This window comes from Laetiporus sulphureus (assembly GCF_001632365.1).
Source record: "Laetiporus sulphureus 93-53 unplaced genomic scaffold LAESUscaffold_96, whole genome shotgun sequence".
Taxonomy (NCBI): Eukaryota; Fungi; Basidiomycota; class Agaricomycetes; order Polyporales; family Laetiporaceae; genus Laetiporus; species Laetiporus sulphureus.
The window spans coordinates 17,784-36,322 of NW_024468605.1; the positions used below are offsets into that span (position 1 = coordinate 17,784).

At 53.3% G+C, this 18,539-nt stretch overlaps 6 protein-coding genes across 6 annotated transcripts; 4 read left to right on the top strand and 2 right to left on the bottom strand.

The window, feature by feature from the left end:
- Positions 1-937: 937 nt before the first annotated feature.
- On the bottom strand, positions 938-1,691 carry LAESUDRAFT_667058 (uncharacterized protein; the record flags this gene model as incomplete). Its single annotated transcript, XM_040905281.1, has 2 exons — positions 938-1,563; positions 1,619-1,691. The coding sequence occupies 2 exons, from the start codon at positions 1,689-1,691 to the stop codon at positions 938-940; spliced, it is 699 nt and encodes a 232-aa protein (XP_040757762.1).
- A 1,047-nt stretch (positions 1,692-2,738) lies between these two features.
- LAESUDRAFT_604106 (uncharacterized protein) lies at positions 2,739-4,238 on the top strand (the record flags this gene model as incomplete). The annotated part of the gene is made up of 2 exons (XM_040903100.1): positions 2,739-3,299; positions 4,146-4,238. Coding segments are annotated over 2 exons (654 nt in total), but the record flags the coding sequence as incomplete, so codon positions are not given.
- A 7,527-nt stretch (positions 4,239-11,765) lies between these two features.
- On the top strand, positions 11,766-12,485 carry LAESUDRAFT_732661 (uncharacterized protein). The gene has a single exon (XM_040910281.1). It carries the CDS (start codon positions 11,816-11,818, stop codon positions 12,143-12,145), a length of 330 nt encoding a protein of 109 aa, XP_040757764.1. The 5' UTR covers positions 11,766-11,815; the 3' UTR covers positions 12,146-12,485.
- Positions 12,233-12,642, top strand: LAESUDRAFT_732663 (uncharacterized protein; the record flags this gene model as incomplete). Its single annotated transcript, XM_040910282.1, has 1 exon — positions 12,233-12,642. A coding segment is annotated over one exon (171 nt), but the record flags the coding sequence as incomplete, so codon positions are not given.
- A 2,492-nt stretch (positions 12,643-15,134) lies between these two features.
- Positions 15,135-16,508, top strand: LAESUDRAFT_816741 (terpenoid synthase). The gene is made up of 5 exons (XM_040914807.1): positions 15,135-15,231; positions 15,290-15,348; positions 15,401-16,011; positions 16,069-16,098; positions 16,156-16,508. Exons 2-5 carry the CDS (start codon positions 15,310-15,312, stop codon positions 16,433-16,435), a joined length of 960 nt encoding a protein of 319 aa, XP_040757766.1. The 5' UTR covers positions 15,135-15,231; positions 15,290-15,309; the 3' UTR covers positions 16,436-16,508.
- Positions 16,509-16,917: 409 nt separating this feature from the next.
- LAESUDRAFT_718373 (terpenoid synthase) lies at positions 16,918-18,047 on the bottom strand (the record flags this gene model as incomplete). Its single annotated transcript, XM_040907421.1, has 4 exons — positions 16,918-17,206; positions 17,269-17,298; positions 17,358-17,956; positions 18,021-18,047. The coding sequence occupies 4 exons, from the start codon at positions 18,045-18,047 to the stop codon at positions 16,918-16,920; spliced, it is 945 nt and encodes a 314-aa protein (XP_040757767.1).
- Between the last annotated feature and the right edge of the window lie 492 nt (positions 18,048-18,539).

Consider the following 18,539-nt stretch of genomic DNA (forward strand, 5'->3'; position numbering starts at 1 on the left):
TTCGAACTTTCGTGACGCAAAACCTGAGCACGTATGACAACTTGCGTTCTATCCGACCGTGACAGCAAGTCGGAGTTGCATGAATGCTTCAAGAATGGTACCAGTTGAAAATATGACGTTGCATTGCAAACGGACCGACGCCGCTGCCGAAGTTAGTTCACTGGCAGCTGTATGTGGCCCACCAATGTGGCCTGCGCCGTTCAACCAATACGCAGTGGCACCCTTTTTTGCGGATGCGTTATGACTCAGTAGACGCTGTAGAAGGTGGCCAGGTCGACGTGGCGGAATAGAACACACGCGTGCGCCGCGAGCATGGCAATTGTGGTCGAGGACGTGATTGGTCCTCGGTCAATGCGATCAATCGGAGGGCACTGCGCGCGGGATGACGTGGACGTTCGACAGATCCGCTGGGATGCGGTTGTTACCGCTCGGGGCTGGCGCAGGATTGGTTCCGTTAGCACGAAGCGATATGACCCTTGCTTCCCTGCTGCAACGCGCCAATCATGGAATCTATATTGTCTTGCAATGTAATTACTAATGACACGGATTCCTCCAAGACACTGGAAGCGTTAAATCATTGATGTATCACGGTGACATGGCAGGGACTCGGAGAGGCTTCAAGCGCTTTGGAAACCAGAGACATTACATGTTGCGGGATGCCGTGTCGCAATTGCGAGCTGTTCCGCGATGCGCGTCAATCTATTGCAATGAAATTTCCGGGTATTGACAAGGTCAGAACGGTACACGCAAACATGTGATAAATGTATGGAGGGTAAGAGAATCATACAACAATCCAATCCGGGGTGGTGGTGGTGGTACATGCTATCGCGACAAGGACGTACTGTACAGTGGTCGATAGAACAAGAAGAAAAAGGGTGGGACGAACGTATGATGTAAATGTCGCGAGTCGACTCGATTTCTGGCGAGGCTTGAACGTCTACGCCACGACGATTTCTTCGACCCACTCTTCCTCCTTCCTCGTGAACCTCGTCCTCTGGTTCGGCGTGACGCCAAGCTGCACCCAATCCACCTCCAGAGTCTCGATAAGCACGATGGCGCAATTTTTAAGTGCCTGCTCGACCTGCTGCTCCTCCTCCTCGCTTTGCGCTTCGCCATCTTTCGGTAACTTCTGTGGCCATTTCGATGCCTCATCATATGAGCCTATGGTAGAGCCAGGGACAGGACGACACCAGCTCGCCTTCAACTGCGCATTAACGCTGTTGAACGACTCCACCCTCTTCTTCTCCCAATCGTAGCCTTGCTCGTCCATCTTGTCGAGCGCGAGCGATGGCGGGGGTGGCGCGCCGGCCTTGAAGTCAGCCTTGGGGGAAGCCACAATCCGCACGGAGCCGTAGATGCGGAACTGGTCCTTCGAGCCAGCCATCCACCAGGCGACTTCAGCCTGAGGGTTGGCACGCAGCTGAGAGATCTTGGGGGAACGGACGTCGGTTGTTAGAATGAATACTGGCAGATTGGGATACCCCTCGGGCTGCACGATGTCACGGTGCACGCATGTGCGGACGTGAGGCCTGCCATTCGGGTCTGCGGTCGCTAGCTGATACACTGATTGAACGCATCAACCAAATTATGCATGCTCCAACGAACATATTGATATTACCGGTTTGCCCTTTGTTCTCGGGAACGCTAAGAGCCTTCTTGAGCTCAGACAACCATCGAGGAGCGGACGCCATTGTGGTGTATGTTGAAGAAATATGAACGTTTGAACAGCAAGATGTGAAGGCCTCGCGAGGTGGTTGGCATCGAGATATACGGCGGCGGGAGAGCGATCGAGATGAAATCGAGACGGGATCTAAAATCGCGCCATTGGGCCGGGGCTGAAGTCGCAGCGTCATCGGGCCTACGTATAGCACAGGTTGGAGACGATTGCAACGCAGAAGGTCTCGGCAGTCGATGCGGCACGAACAAGACCTAGAATTATCTTACTGTGTAATGCAGGTCAGCTTATTGGTTTGGCCATGTTTCTCACTCTCGCTGCATCACTGCGCCATTGATGTCATGTTCCACGTTTACATGCGCTTGAGTACTACTGCTTTCCGTGCCCATAAATATCATACACTGGCAGGGATCGGGCAAGCTCATGGGGTGCAAGAATTAGTCCCTGTGCGAAGTGATTGTCTTTGGCCACTTAAACTGCCGTTGTGGTCATTTAATCCCATTATCTTCATCACCATCCGAGATCCCTTTCTGAGGCAGAAGTGAGCTTGTTCATTCCGTATTCCGACTTTCTCTTCCTCCTTTCCAAGATAACTGTTGCCAATAATCAATTCCTTCGATCTGCCTCAAAAATGATGCACGTGACCGCGTTGGAGGAATAGATTAGCGCGCAGCCTCAGGCACGCCCGGAGCTTTGTCGCCACGTAAGGCTACACTTGACGAGCACATACTCTTGATGCCTTTTTTGTTGGAATATCAAGCCTAGCTATACTTAAGTATGGACTTATCAGTTAGTATTCCCTTTTATGTACTTATCGGGCATTAGCGCCCGTAAGACTTTTCACCCGCTTCGCTCGTTCTGCGGGCTTCAGTCCTTCTATCATCAAGGAGCTGAAGCCTGTGAGTACCGATACTGTCCTGCATGAATGCAGCTTACATACTAATGTACCGTAGTTGACTCTAGGTACATACTACTAATACAGTCCTTCTATCATCAAGGAGCTGAAGCCTTTGACTCTAGCATGTGTCCTCCCGTCCACTCCTTTTCCATCCGTTTACAGGTTATGAGCCCCGCCGGCCACTACGAGATGTCACTCAGCAACCACGAATCATCAGTCAGGATCCCCCGCCTCGCGGAAGATGGATCGAACTGGGTGCTCTATAAGGAGCAACTCAGGTCCACCGTAACGGCGAAGAAGCTGGTGCGATATCTCGATGGCCGCGACAAGGAGCCTACTGCACCCACGGCTCCAGGGGTGGATTCCGATGCAGACGAGGCGTACGCAGATGCGTACAACACTTGGGCCGCCGGACATGAGGCGATCAAAACGCTTCTATACCAGACGCTACCGGAAACGCTGAAACTCCAGATTATCCCCGAGAAGAAGGTGTCCGGAGCTTGGAAGGTGGTCATAGCTGAGTATGACAATTGCGGTGACTTCATCCAGGCTGAACTGCTCCGACGCATGCATGCTCTCCGCTGCACTGAAGAGAAGGACCCTCAACCGACCCTAGATAAGCTCCAGAAGCTTAAGGCCGAGTTCATGACAGCTGGCGGTGTTCTTGACGACAAGCAATACCACGTGCTCATCATCAGCTGCCTCCTGAAGTCTTATCACCCCGTCGTACGCACCATCCTCTCAGCTGCTCACCTGGCTTCCATCCAGGCTACTGGCACCACCACAACTCCCACTCCCACCATCATATCCGACGAACTCTTACGCCAGATCTACTCAGTCGCATGCGACGAGTTCGCCCTGGACGAGTCACAGAGCACTGCGGAAGACTCCGCACTCATGACGAGGTCAGGTGGCAAGGACGTGAGGAAGATGTGCAGCAATTGCAATAAGCCCGGCCATCTGAAAGCGGACTGCTGGGCGAAAGGTCGTGGAAAAGAGGGCCAAGGGCCACGGAGCAAGAACAGAGGGAGGAAGCATGACAAGGGCTCAGGGGGAGCCAGTGCGAATGCGGCGACAACAGGCAATGATGAGGCGTTCGCATTCGCCATTGCGACTGATTTTTCGAAGGTCGAGGGAGCGAAGCTCCCAAAGCTCACCCGGATCCTCGATTCAGGTGCAAGCTGACACTTCGATCCGGTACACTCGAATTTCACCACATTCTGGGAGATCGAATGCAAGCCAATCACGTCAGCCAACAGCCGTGTCTTTTATGCCACCGGTGAAGGCGACGTCTGCATCGCTACTATGCACAAGGGAAAGACAGTCAAGTTTACCCTATGCGATGTTCTCTATGTGTCGTCTATGCCTTTCGCCCTCATCTCCATCAGCCACACTACAAAGGCTGGCTACGCTGTCCGTTTCGAGCGCGACGGGTGCCATGTCGTCTCCCCTCAAGGTACCACCGTGTTTGTAGCCGCCGAGCACAACGGTCTGTACCCGCTACCCGGATCGCCAGTCCCATCAGCACCTGTGAAGGAGACAGCGTTAATGGTAATGCTATCACTCACCGAGTTCCATCGACGCATGGCCCATGCCTATGCCCCTGCCCTCAAGAAGATGGTTGAGGCTAATGTCGTCACTGGAGTACGACTCAAGGACACGACCACCGAGTTCTGCGAACCTTGCACGAAGGCGAAGCAGACCTGTGAGTCATTCCCAAAGGTGCGCTCGAGCCCGCAAGTGACCGTGTATGGTCAGCGCGTGCACACGGATGTCTGGGGGAAAGCACCGGTGAAGTCCCTCGGCGGCAAGGAGTACTATGTCTCCTTCACCGACGACTACTCAGATGAGGCAGTTGTGTGCCCTATTGCCCGCAAAAGTGATGTACTCACACAGTACAAGGCCTACAGCTCATGGGTGAAGGCCCACCGAGGTGTCAACTCCATCAAGGAACTGCAGAGCGATAATGGAGGGGAGTACATGAGCACGGAATTCCAGGCTTATCTGAAAAGCGAAGGTACGCACCATCGCCGAACTGTGCATGACTCCCCGCAGGAGAATGGCAAGGTTGAACGCCTTAACCAGATGCTCGCCGAGCACTCCTGCATGCTGCTCTTCGACGCGGACCTCCCCAAGTTCATCTGGGCTGAGTCCGTAATGCATACCGTGTGGCTTCACAACTGCACGATGACCCAGAACACCCCCGACTCGATGCCACACGAACGCGCTACAGGGCAGAAGCCTCATCTCGACCTGCTCCCTCGATTCGGTTGCACCGTGTGGGTACGCGTTGATGCTGCCTCGAAGCTTGATCCGAAGTCGCATCAAGGCCACTGGGTTGGGTTCGATGCACATAGCAAGGGTCACCGCGTGTACTGGACCAACAAGCGCAAGGTATCCGTCAAACGCGATGTGCGTTTCGTCGAGGAAAACGCACCCATCTCCGTCAACGTGCCCGAGGGGGAGCCGAACAAGGCCAAAAGCGGCCAGAACGCGCCTACGGGCACTTCACTCCAACCTCCATCGACCTCCACATCAGCCATGACCATCACACCATCCAACGCCATCCAACTGCCTGCAACCATCCCGAATGAGTCGACAAACGTGAACACTGAGCTGCTGCAGCCAGAGAGCGTGGTGACCAAGCCGGAGAGCACACCCGAGCCAGGAGCTGAACGTCCTAAACACGTACGTCAGCCATTTCAATGGATACGTGACTTACAGTCAGGTACCAGCACCACCGGTGGATGCGGCACACAGCGCGTTCCAAGGAGCGTTCTCGAGCACGCGAAGCTCATGCAGGATCAGCCAGAGGATGAGTCCGACGATGAGGGGGAGACCCTCTATGCTCTGGTGGCCATGGCTGGTGACACTCCATTGTACCATGAGGCGATGGCCGGGCCGGAACACGAGCAATGGCGAGAGGTGATGCAGGAGGAGCTGGCGAAGATAGTGTCGCGATTTGTGATCTGCGGCTCGCCTTGGTACCTATAAGGTTATATTGTTTCCTAGTTTAGTATTTACTCACCCCACTCGATCTTGAGCTCCCCAACGCTCACTTCCCTTCAGACACTTGACAGTTAGCATATATATTCACAGCGAGTACGTCGGATGCCCCAGAGGCTTTACCCTGGTGCAATCCGTGTACGTGATTTTACATATAGTTCTGCACCGTACAGATGTACTTATGCTTAGCACAGTGACGCGATAGTACACGTCACTTTAGGTATGAATAGAGAGGCTTTACCCTGGTGCAATCCGCTGATGCGATAGTACGCGTCACTTTAGCCCTCCGGTCTTTCCGTGTCGAGTAGATGCAGGCATACCAGCCACGTTGACCCCTCGCGGTCATCCGTTGCACCTCCGCGCTGTAGCGCGTTAGGTTATGAGCCCCGAGCTTATCACCTGCAGATACTCGAAGTTAGCGCATGAAAATTTGCTTTAGGTATAAGCAGACTGTTACCTTTGAACGCACGCATATTTGCACCAGTACTCGTCGCCTGCTTGGACAGCAGGGCCATGAAGTTTCAGATCTAGAAGATCTTTACCCGTACCATACGGAATCCCACCTCGCTCATTTATCTCGCATCGATCCCTCACTCTTCTTCGTCGAAGCAACCCTGGCTTCCGAACTTTCTCCTAGCCCTCCGGCTCCTCCGGCTCAACCACCAGCACCTTCCCCATCGCAGTCTGCTGTTCCCACCATGACACCATCTGTCGCGAAGGAGTTCTCCAAGGTCCCAAAGCTTGCCGCCGACGGATCGAACTATCGCATCTGGCTAGGCCACGTCCAGCGCGCTGCAGGCGCATGCGACGTCGATGATCTCTTGACGTGTTCCGCTGACTCTTCGAAGGCTGAAGAGGTCAAGCTGAATAAGCAGATGCTGAACGCGATTACCAGAAAATTCACCGACTCACTTTTCCGGAAATACCTCAGCGTCACTGAAGTATTCAAGGTCATCGAAGGACTGAAAACCGAGTTTGGAACGCCGACCGCTGCGATGGATGCCGTAACGGAGGCGAAACTATTCACTTTGAAGTGTACTGATGAGCGTAAGCTGCGTCAGCACCTCGACCAGCTGGCCGAGCTCAAGGAGAAGTTAGCGGAGTCCAACATCCTCATCGAGGATCGTACTTACATAAACGCGATCACCACCTCCATTCCCCGCTCCTTCGCACCGAGTGTCACCGCGATTATGACCACCGCCGAGATTTACAACTCGACGCTGTCGACAGGCACGACCAGGAAGACGGTCACGCCAGACGAGATCATACGCGCATTGCGAGCTGAGGCCGACTCGCACGCCGTGTTGAAGTCAGGCGAGCGAACTGCTACCGCCGGAGCTGCGGTTAGCACACCTCGAGGAGGGAAGAGCGGCCGAGGGGCACAGCGTGGCCAGCGTGGTCGCGGTCAGGGATCGAATCGAGGAGGCACCGCTAAAAGGTCGGTTGACGACATTACCTGCTATCAATGCGGTGGTAAGGAGCATCGCAAGGCACAGTGTTCATCGACGAAAACTTACCATGAACGCCTGAAAGCGAAGACTGAAGCCGCCGCGAGTGCGAGTGACAGTAAGGCTGCTACCGCGAAGCCAAAGGATGGTGCGATGAATAGCACTGCATCCTCTGCGATGACTGGACCAGCTATTCAGGGCGCTGTAATCTCGGAGGCCTGGAGTACCTCCGTGATAAGCCCTGTGACTGGCCATGAGGCAACCTTCATTGACTGCTCCAAGTTAGCGGAACCGGTCGAGATCCACGTAGCGAACACTCATGAGACGGTGGCGGCCGCAGCGACGGAAATGGGTTGCAGAGTCGACATTTTCAACTCAGGGGCTTCGCGGCATATGATGCCGCATTTGGACCGCCTAACAAACTACCGTACAATTGTGCCGCATCGGATTCGTGCTGCAAATTCGGAGATCTTCTATGCGAACGGTATGGGCGACCTCGATATCACTTTCGCGCATCGGGACGGGCCGCGCTGCTTGCATCTGCACGATGTCTTGTACGCGCTGGCTATGCATGCGATGCTTGTGTCCCTGGGGGTTCTGGAAGAGGACGGTTACAGCTATACAGGTTGTCAGGGGGAGCTACGAATCACCAATCCGAAAAACGTACTTGTCGGATCAGTTCCTCGTGCAGACGGACTCTACCGGATCTTCCACATGAGCGCATCGCTCACAGTTCCCGTCTCACTGTCATTGCATGAGATACATTGCCGACTAGGGCATGTGAACTACAGGTACCTCAAGGCGATGCTTCATGAGCATCGCATTACTGGCATCAAGCTTGATCCTCAACGTACCGAAGAGATCGAATGCCGAACGTGCCTAGTCGCAAAGGCACGCCGTGCTCCTATCACCGCTATTCGCCAGTCTCCACTCACCAAAATGTATGGCGAGCACGTCCATCTGGACATATGGGGGCCTGCATCAGTCATGACGGTAAACCATAGTCATTATGCGCTCACAATCATCGATGACGCTACACGTTGGCTCGAGATGCCGTTACTACGATTGAAATCTGAGGCCTTCGGCAAGTTCGTCGGATTCGAAGCACGTTTGCAAACGCAGGACGGTACTCGCATAAAGACAGTGCAGTCGGATTGCGGAGGCGAGTTCCTGTCTGACGATATGTCAGCGCACCTCGAGCGCACGGGAGCCATTCGAAAACTTACCGTCCACGATACTCCGGAGCACAACAGCATCGCAGAGCGGATGCATGGAACAATATTCAATGGCGTTCGTGCAGCCCTTGTCGGGTTCGGTCTGCCAAAATGGCTATGGGGCGAGGCATTAGCTTATGTAGTGCATGTCTACAACTGGACTGCGCGTCGTGCCCTAGGTGGCAAAACTCCATATGAGGTACGATTCGGCCACGCACTGGATGTATCAAAGTTGCGCCCGTGGGGGAACACCGTATTCGTGAAGATTGATAACGCATCAAAGCTGGATGTGCGCAGTGTTGAGGCTCACTGGCTCAGATTCGACGACTCGTCGAACGGACATCGTATCTATTGGCCAATGCGAAGGACGATCACGGTCGAGCATGATGTCATCTTCAGTAAGGAGGCTCCGCGTGTCGAGGGGGAGCATAATGACGTGGATATAGGACCTACCTTAGAATCGGAACCAACTCATACTGACGCTGCTCCACCTCCCTCGTCACCTATCATTCCCGCTCCTCTTGCAGACCGCGAGCTACCTGAGGAAATTCATGAACCAGAAGACCCTAATGTTGTGATGAGCAAGAGAATCTGCTTGTCGAGTGCAAAGATGCGCGACATCGCGTCGGGACGAGCTGAGGGCGCCTTGACTGAAGTCGCTATCAATCATGCATTCAGCGAGACCGTCGCGTACGCCGTAGGAGTAGTAACCTCCGAGGCAATGGGCTTCGATCCACGAAATGTCACCGAGGCGAAGCGTCACCCAGACTGGCCGTCGTGGCTAGAGGCCATGCAAGAAGAGATTCGTCGCCTAGAATCGAGACAGAGCTGGGTTTATGCGAACCCGCTGCCGCGTTCATCAGAAAAGAACGTCGTAGGGTCGACTTGGGCTTTTCGCACTAAGAGAGACGTGCGAGGCCACGTAACTGGTTACCGCACGTGCCTATGCGCCCAAGGTTTCTCGCAAGTCGAGGGGATCAACTATTACTGCGACGACACCTACGCTGCTGTTTGTAAGCTCACTTCCATTTGCACTATACTGTCAGTAGCGGCTCGAAACGGCTGGCATGCTCATCAAATCGACGTCAAGAGTGCGTACCTCTATGGAAGGCTACGCGACGACGAAGAAATATACATGCGACCACCGACTGGCATCACTCTTGAGGGCCTGGTACCTGGACAAGTGCTTCATCTGCAGGTATCGCTTTATGGATTGCGGCAATCTGGTCATCGCTGGTACTCAAAGCTGTGTGACATTCTTGAAAGCTTCAAGCTCGCGCGACTTGAACACGATCACGCCGTCTTCTATCGGCGTCATCCGAATGGCGAGATCTCCATCATTTTCCTGCACGTTGATGACATGACTATTGTCAGCTCGGTCCTGGCAAACCTCCTGCAATTGAAGAATATGATTAAGTCAAAATTGGAGATTACGGACAACGGTGAGCTCCATTGGCTCTTGGGGATTGAAATCAAGCACAATTGGGAAAAACATACCATTGCGCTATCGCAGCGCACATATATCGAGTCAATTGTCGCACGCTATGGTTTCGCTGATGCGAAGCCGCTCTCCCAATCCATGGATCCTCACATCCGTCTTTCCTCCGACCAATGCCCGGTCACCATGGAAGAATATGCTGCCATGCGCGACAAGCCGTATCTGAAAGCTCTCAGAGCGCTGCAGTATGTCTCCGTGTCTACGCGTCCTGATATTACCTTCGCAGTCAGTCAGCTTGCGCAGTTCGGTCAGAACCCGGGCATCACGCACTGGAACGCGCTCAAGCGTGTTTATCAATACCTCAAGGGGACAGCGGACCAGTGGCTGGTTCTTGGTGGATCTGAGGACAATGAGGTCATAGGCTATTCCGATGCAGATGGTATGAGCATGGAAGGACGCCATGCGATCTCAGGATACATCTTCATGCTGAACGGCGGCGCCGTCTCCTGGTCCTCAAAGCGGCAAGACCTTGTCACGCTTTCAACTACAGAGGCTGAGTATGTGGCTTTGACTCACGCTAGCAAGGAAGCCTTGTGGCTTCGCTCTTTCATCATAGAACTGTTTGGCGAACCCGAGCGTCCCATCCCTTTGTGCTCCGACAACCAGTTCGCCGTCGCGCTATCGAAGGACGACCGATTCCATGCGCGTACCAAGCATATCGATATCCGATTTCATTTCATTCGTTATTCCATTGCTGAAGGAAAGATTTCGCTTACTTACTGTCCTACCGAAGACATGACCGCCGACATCCTTACGAAGGCGCTCCCGTCGTTGAAGACCAAACACTTCGCTGTGTCCATGGGACTAGCGAAGGTTTGAGGGGGAGTGTCGTGATTTGTGATCTGCGGCTCGCCTTGATACCTATAAGGTTATATTGTTTCCTAGTTTAGTATTTACTCACCCCACTCGATCTTGAGCTCCCCAACGCTCACTTCCCTTCAGACACTTGACAGTTAGCATATATATTCGCAGCGAGTACGTCGGATGCCCCAGAGGCTTTACCCTGGTGCAATCCGCATACGTGGTTTTACATATAGTTCTGCACCGTACAGATGTACTTACGCTTAGCACAGTGACGTGATAGTACACGTCACTTTAGGTATGAATAGAGAGGCTTTACCCTGGTGCAATCCGCTGACGCGATAGTACACATCACTTTAGCCCTCCGGTCTTTCCGTGTCGAGTAGACGCAGGCGTACCAGCCGCGTTGACCCCTCGCGGTCATCCGTTGCACCTCTGCACTGTAGCGCGTTAGATAGAGGCAATGGGGACCTACGAGCTAGTTGAGAAGCTGGAGAACGCACACGTCGTCGAGTCGGTATAGTCGCTCTGCAGGAAACGCAACGAGAACAACGAGATCGCGAAGTACAAGGCGCGCCTGTGCGCGCAAGGGTTCTCGCAGATCCCGGGCATCGACTTCGACCAGACGGCATCACCAACAGCAAGTCTTGCATCGCTACGGCTCGCACTCGTGCTCGCCACTGCTAACGACTGGGAAATCCACCAGATAGACTTCAAAAACGCATATCTGAATGGCAAGCTTGACGAGACCATCTATATGAAACAGCCGCATGATTTCGAGGTTCCCGGACATGAAGACTATGTCTGGAGGCTCATCAAGGCACTGTATGGCCTCAAACAGGCTGGCCGACAGTGGTATATTCAGCTCTGTGAGCTGTTCACTGGCCTGGGTCTAGAGCGAAGCAAACACGACTTTGGTGTGTTCTTTGCCTTCGTCTCTAACATCATCATTATCATAGTGGTTCATGTCGACGACTGCACACTGATCACCAATACGATGGCCACCATGACCGATCTCAAGCGGGAGCTCACCGCACGGTTCGAAATTGTCGACCTGGGCGAGGTGCACTGGCTGCTAGGATTCGAAATTCGCCACGACCGCACTGCCCGCACCATCTCGCTCTCACAAGCTGCGTACATCAACACAATACTCGATTGCTTTGGCATGACCAACGCTTATGTACTCACGTGTTGACTTTCTCGGCCAGCCCGCTGCGCGGCCAGGAGTTCGGGAGTCGCCTGCTCTCTAGAAGATGGCTCCATGGGGCCAAACTGATGGCCCGTCCCATTGTAGCCACGCCCTATTATATACATGCATGCTACTACTCTCCTACGCCGGTGGCGCAGGTCACACCGGGGCCTCTCGCATCTGCGCTCCATGCCCAGATTCCAACATGCCCCCTCGACCTAGCCACTGCTGCGTCAATCCCATTGTGGGCCACACGCCTGTACTGCACTCCCTGTCCCCAGGAATGCCGGTCTCCGTTCCATGTGCTTCCCTGCCCGCCTCGGTCCATATGCCAGTCTCGGCACCCCCTGATCTTGGGTCCCGGTCTCCGTACCATACACATCCCGTATGTGCCCATTTTCAGTGACTTCCTATAGTGCCCCCACGCGCTCGTCCCTCGCTCGGTCTGCACGTCAGTCCCGATGCCCCTTGGATTCGGGTCTCGGTCTCCGTTCCGTGCACGCTCCGTGCAAGTGCCTCGCTCAGCTTTTCTTCGGTGCTCCACATGCTGTGGCTGTGCCGCTTCATCGGACTGCCAGCCTGTCTCGCTCGGCATCTGCTCGGCCTGCCCTTTGACGCCCTGCTCTGCCCTCACCTCGCTGGTAGGCCCACCTCACGCAGTGCCCGCCCCCTGTGCCTGGTGTCTTGTATCACGGCAGTGGTGCCCCGCAGTCAACCCTCTGGCCCTCACCCTCCTGCCCTCGACCTCCTGATCCCACCTCTGCCCAGTCGCACCTGTCCCTCAGCTGCCCTGCAGCCTTCACACCTCGGCGACCTGCCCCAGCTCCCAGCCCTTGACCTGCCAACTGGATCACTCACCAGTCAGCATCATGGTCCCCAGCAGGAACCTCGTAGTGGTGATTCTCGTCGATTGCGGTGAGTGCCTCTTGGTCAATAGTGATCGGTTTGTGTTGAGTTTTCCAGCCAGCCCGCTGCACGGCCAGGAGTTCGGGAGTCGCTCGCTCTCTAGAAGATGGCTCCACGGGGCCAAACCGATGGCCCGTCCCATTGTAGCCACACTCTATTATATACACGTGCACTACTACTCTCCCACGCCGGTGGCGCAGGTCGCACCGGGGCCTCTCGCATCTGCGCTCCATGCCCAGATTCCAACATCATGGTCCCGATGGACCCCCACATTAACCTCTTCAGTATCGAGCTCTCAGACGAAGATTGCGCGCACATGGCTCGCAAGTCGTATGCAAGGCTCGACGAAAGCCTTATGTACGCCGCTATCGGCACACGTCCCGACATCGCATTCGCCACTTCGACACTGGCGCACTTCATGGCTGACCCAGCGCCCGCGCATTGGGAAGCCGCAAAACGCGTGCTGCGCTATCTTAAAGGCACACGCGACCTGGCCTTGATATTCGGTGCGACAACTGACGGTCTTATAGGTTACACTGACGCCGACTGGGCCTCGCAAGCCCACCGTCACTCGATCTCGGCATACAGCTTCCTCTACTCTGGGGGAGCTGTCAGCTGGTCTTCGTGCAAGCAGCCCCTTATCGCGCTGTCTTCCACGGAGGCCGAATACATTGCCGCATCTGACGCGTCGCGCGAGCCTGTTGTGGCTACGCGCGCTTCTCGCGGAACTCACCTCGCCTCTGGCAGAACTGACACCGTTACACGCCGACAATCAGAGCGCAATTGCGATCGCGCAGAGTGGACTCCTTCATGCGCGAACGAAGCATATCGACATTCGCTACCATTTCATTCGTGAGGTTATCGATATGGAACATGCCGTCATCTTGTATTGCCCGACCAACGACATGGTTGCCGACCTTCTTACCAAGGCATTGACCCGCCAGAAGGTGGAGAAGTTCACCGGAATGCTTGGACTTCGCCTGGCTTGAGGGGCAGTGTTGGAATATCAAGCCTAGCTATACTTAAGTATGGACTTATCAGTTAGTATTCCCTTTTATGTATTTATTGGGCATTAGTGCCCGTAAGACTTTTCACCCGCTTCGCTCGTTCTGCGGGCTTCAGTCCTTCTATCATCAAGGAGCTGAAGCCTGTGAGTACCGATACTGTCCTGCATGAATGCAGCTTACATACTAATGTACTGTAGTTGACTCTAGGTACATACTACTAATACAGTCCTTCTATCATCAAGGAGCTGAAGCCTTTGACTCTAGCGTGTGTCCTCCCGTCCACTCCTTTTCCATCCGTTTACATTTTTTCCTCTGGGATTCCTGCCGCAAAATGACAGCAACGGGCATCACGCACACGGGTCAACTCGCGAGCTAAGAAACGCTCATGAAAAGCTTCCTGCACCGATCGTACCAGGTGATGAAGAATCGTGCCACTTCGGTCTTGGCATAGACGCGCTACATGCGCGATTTTTATAAGCAGGAAATAAACACCAGGAGTGCGGGAGGTTCAGTCGACTGATTTTGCTTTCAAGCTCAGGCTGTCGTGCTCCGATTCCATTATAAGATTGAAAACATCAAGGAAGAGTTGGCTGACAAAGTCACGGAAGGAGCCAATCGATAACCTGCTCAAGACCGCACGCTTGGTATCTAGGCTGTGGATATGCTACTTCTTCCCCGTGTCTTGTCCCGTATCAGCAGGTCTGTCAAGTGCGGGATTGATGCCTCAACGTCTCAGAACAGGCAACAATGCAGTGATGTACCGGTGCGCTATTGAGTGGGCAATATCACCTTCATTGTGAACTTCCACTTCACTTACGTTGACATTCTCCGTCTGTCTGGCACAGCGGCTTAGAAGAAGTGCCGTTATCGATGCAGTTAGGATCTCCTTAGGGATAACGGACCATCCACTTTCCGATATATCCTATCAAATCGGAAAAGTGCACTTGTTTCAACCCCGTATCGGGCGTTCTCTTCTGAATGTGTCTCTTATCGCCGCTCGTTTACCGTCTACGCGTCTGCCCTTCTCTTGCAATTGACGTGCATGACGTAAAAACGAAACTTGACGAGTCTTTTGTTTGCATACGCCAGTGCAACATTCACATGAGTGGTTCGTGACAGCTTTCTCACACGAAATTAGATGCGACATGACAGGTGGCCGTTCGTGTGGAGTGTTCCGGCCTTCGTTCTGAATGTATTTCAGTAATCTTCTCTTCCTCCCAGGTTCTCCGTTCATCGCCTTGGCTGTGGCAGACCCTTATTGAAAGATTTACCTACGAGCGTCCGGGACCGAATTGAATCCAGCGCATTTCCGATGCGTTCGCGCTTCATGGGTGCCAATCACCTTCTCGCTGGGAGAGTGGATGAATGCTTGTTGCGGATGTCGGTTTTTTACGACATGCGGCCCTACTTCGATTTGACATGGCGCCCCGGAGTCTCGCGCCTTCTATTACTCTTTGTATCCAAAATCCAAGAGTGTCACTTGCGGTGTTTTCAGTCTTGGAAAAAGTGATACTTACGATGACCTATATATTAGGCAGAAGTGCAATAATTGGGCCGTCCAGCATCGTAGGTCGTCTGCAAGAGCATCTGTGAGTTCATGTCCATTATGTGAAGGTTTAAACTTACTCAACATGGTGCCGTCCGCAGAACGTCACTGGTATCTAGATATGGTCCAGAACATCGGCAAAGCCCAGTCAGACGAGCTGGTAGGTTGCCGTTCGTGATCTATAACCGTCCACCTTCTGAAACAATCTCTAGCCGGCTCTTCTCGAGGTATCGAGAGCAGCAATAAGCTACCTACTGGACGGTCTTCATGTCAGCCCCACGCCCATGCACCGCGATTTCGAGCTCGAGTCTCGGGTCAGAGAACTGGCGCAAAGTTGGCCCTTCGGTGAACGTATCCGCCCTCACATTGTCACAGCCCTCACAATCACCGAAACGGCGTATCATCACGTGTCGGATATGAACGCTAAAGTCGCTATCACCGTTTTCACCGCTCTCCTTACCTGCATGGACGATCCTGGCAAGCACAATTCCGATGCCGTAGATTCCATCGATCATTATCGGAGGCTTTGCAACGGGTCCGCTATGCACGACCCCGGAATGCTTGGAGAACTCAACAGATGTTTGAAGGGGATGTGGGATCTCTACCCGCCCCTCGGAGCGAACGCAATCTTTATCGCCACTCTCAAGTTCATGAATGGCACAATGTTGGAGAACTCGGACGAATCGGCCTTCAGTAACAGCAGCGGAAGCCGTGCATTCGTGGAATATCAGCGAAACCTCACTGGCATCTCTGAAGCATATGCATTCTTCATTTGGGACAAGAAATCGTTCCCCGACTCGCGCGTATACGAGCGAGCGATCCCGTAAGTTATATCGCTCATCAGCGTTATCTAAATCAGTCTCTCAAATTATGCATGTAGAGACGCTGCATTGGCTGTAAATTACGTCAAGTATGCTGCTGTTCATTCTCATGCCATTGAAATCTATCTGACATATAATCACGCCAGTGACCTTCTCTCGTTCTACAAGGAGGAAGCTGCAGGTGAAATGGTGAACTACATTCACAATCGCGCTATCGTCATGCACAGATCAGCCGCTCAGACTCTGTGCGAAGTCGCCGACGAGATTATCGCCGCGTCTGCCCGTGTTCGCAGCAATCTCTTGAGCGAGGATGCGATAGATGCATGGGATAGCTTCGAGAAGGGCTACATCATGTTTCATATCGGCGACCCGCGATATCGTTTGCAGGAGATCCTTGGAATGGAATACATGATAGATGCATACTAGAGATTGTTGTTAGACTGATAGTACTTTGCTGTAGACGAGTCCCATTCTACTTGGCGTCCTTCTTCTGTAAAATACTCGTGATTATTAATTTACATGCGTCCATGCAAACTTGTATTAAGATCCCTTCTCAGCGTCAATGGACTTCGGGTCTTGCTGATCAGTATTCAAAGATCTTCATCAAGTAGATAACGGGCCGAAAGAGAAAGTCTTTCATGATTGTTGTCGATGGCCGCAAAGCAAAACGTGTCCTGTGTCATGGAAGCGGTGAGTTCCCTAAGGGACGATGTGCGTGAAAGACCTTCGAGCGGTAGTTCGCTTCGTAAGCGGTCTACAAACATATAAATGGGATTGCGTCTAAGCTCAATACATTGGCAGTGGACATCCGTATTCAAACTATGCATATTTGTCATAAGATCTGTTTATTTCCAATAAACCATTACGAGACGCTGCCCTGGACCTGAACCACTATCCACTATCCACCATTACGCGAACGCAGAGGCGTCCATGAGGTATTCCCCTCCGAGCACATCCTTGAGGCGATACCGGGGATTAATCATGTGAACGCCGATGTAGCCTGCCGCGAAACTCTCCCACGCGTCCCGCACTTCTCCTTCACCCAGGATGTCTCGGATGCGCTCGACAGCCGCGACGGTGTCGCTGATGACAGCTTGGAGTGTCTCCGGGACGGACTTTCCGGTGACGGATGCGCGCTCGTGGATGTAGGTGTCTGTCTCTCCGGCGAGTTCTTCCTTGTAGAAGGAGAGTATATCGCTGTGCACCGAAACGATTAGCATACAGTCACGTTATAAAATCGCGTTGGATATGAAGCTCACTTTACGTAGCTAACGTAGAGCATCACATCCCTGGTGAGGAGAAAATCAGTATTTCAAAGAGTTTTTTCGCTGGCGCATCAGAGACTTACGGGATGGCTTGCATGAACACCTTCGCGTCGGGGAACCGGGACTTTTCCCAGATGAAGCAAGCGTATGCCTCCGTCGTGGCGCTCATGCTCCGTTTGTACTCCACAAACTGGAGAGCATCACGCGACAACGGCACGCCGCTCGCGTCGTTCTCCAAAAGCGACGCATTGATGTATCGCAGCGCGGAAGCGTATATCGTGTTGGCGGAGAAGCCAGAGTAATGCTCCCACATGCGGCCTAGGATCTTGGTGAATTCACCGAGCATGCCTGCGTTTTGCTGGATGTCGCCTGTGCACATTTGGAGGAGGAATGTGCGGGCGTCGAGTGCGTTGAATACGGCTGGGTCGTCGATGGCGATGATGAGCGTCGTGAAGAGGGTGATTTGGACTCTGGTGTCGAGGCTTGGGATGTGGTTGTATGCTGTTACGGTGAGGATGATGGCGGTGATGAGATGAGGGCGAAGGAGGTCTGCGTTGCCCCATGGTTGTACGGCTTCCTTGACTCGAGCTTCTAATTCGGCGTCTCTCTTGTAGTTCGGAAATGTGAGGTTGATCTTCTTGAGGAAATTACGTATCACAGTTTGAGACGTCGTAGCAGCGTTCTAACGCAGGAGCATTCAAAATATCAGTATTGTACAACGTAGATAAAACACGTTAGTGACATACCGGTACGTTTGTCTGAGAGATAGCCATGGCGTAGCGGTTTCAACGACAGTTTCTAAGAAAAGGAGCTCGGATGACGAAAGTCTGCGCTGTAAGTCTACTGCTTGGTCGACCTGGGGTGTGAGGAGATGCAGGTCAGCAGAGGGAACGACCGTCCTGTACTTATAGTGTAGCATTACTGTGGCGTGCGCGACTCGCAATCCCGTAGGTTCACTGCCTTGATTGCACCGTAGATTGGAGGTTGCCGAATTCATGAGCAATAACCGTACGAAAAAGGTTACGACGGCCGGCTGGACCTCCGTTCCGACCACTTACGACGCAGGGCTCTCATCCCTAATTGGAGCACTGGTTCGAGTTCAAGTAGACCGTTTGATCGTCGTATCACGGTGACGCGGCTGATACTCGGTACCTACCCAGAACACCTTCGTGAACATTCTCTCCGTGCGCCTTTCCCGAACGTGACGTGTGTGGCTTTGTAGACGTGACATCGATTACTGAACTGGCGCTGGAAATGTCTGCTTT

Coding starts and splice junctions, on each gene's coding strand:
- LAESUDRAFT_732661 (XM_040910281.1), top strand. CDS start 11,816: ATGGCCCGTCCCATTGTAGCCACGCCCTATTATATACATGCATGCTAC.
- LAESUDRAFT_816741 (XM_040914807.1), top strand. CDS start 15,310: ATGGTCCAGAACATCGGCAAAGCCCAGTCAGACGAGCTG. Junction 15,349..15,400: donor AAGCCCAGTCAGACGAGCTG/GTAGGTTGCCGT, acceptor AACAATCTCTAG/CCGGCTCTTCTCGAGGTATC. Junction 16,099..16,155: donor TTGGCTGTAAATTACGTCAA/GTATGCTGCTGT, acceptor TAATCACGCCAG/TGACCTTCTCTCGTTCTACA.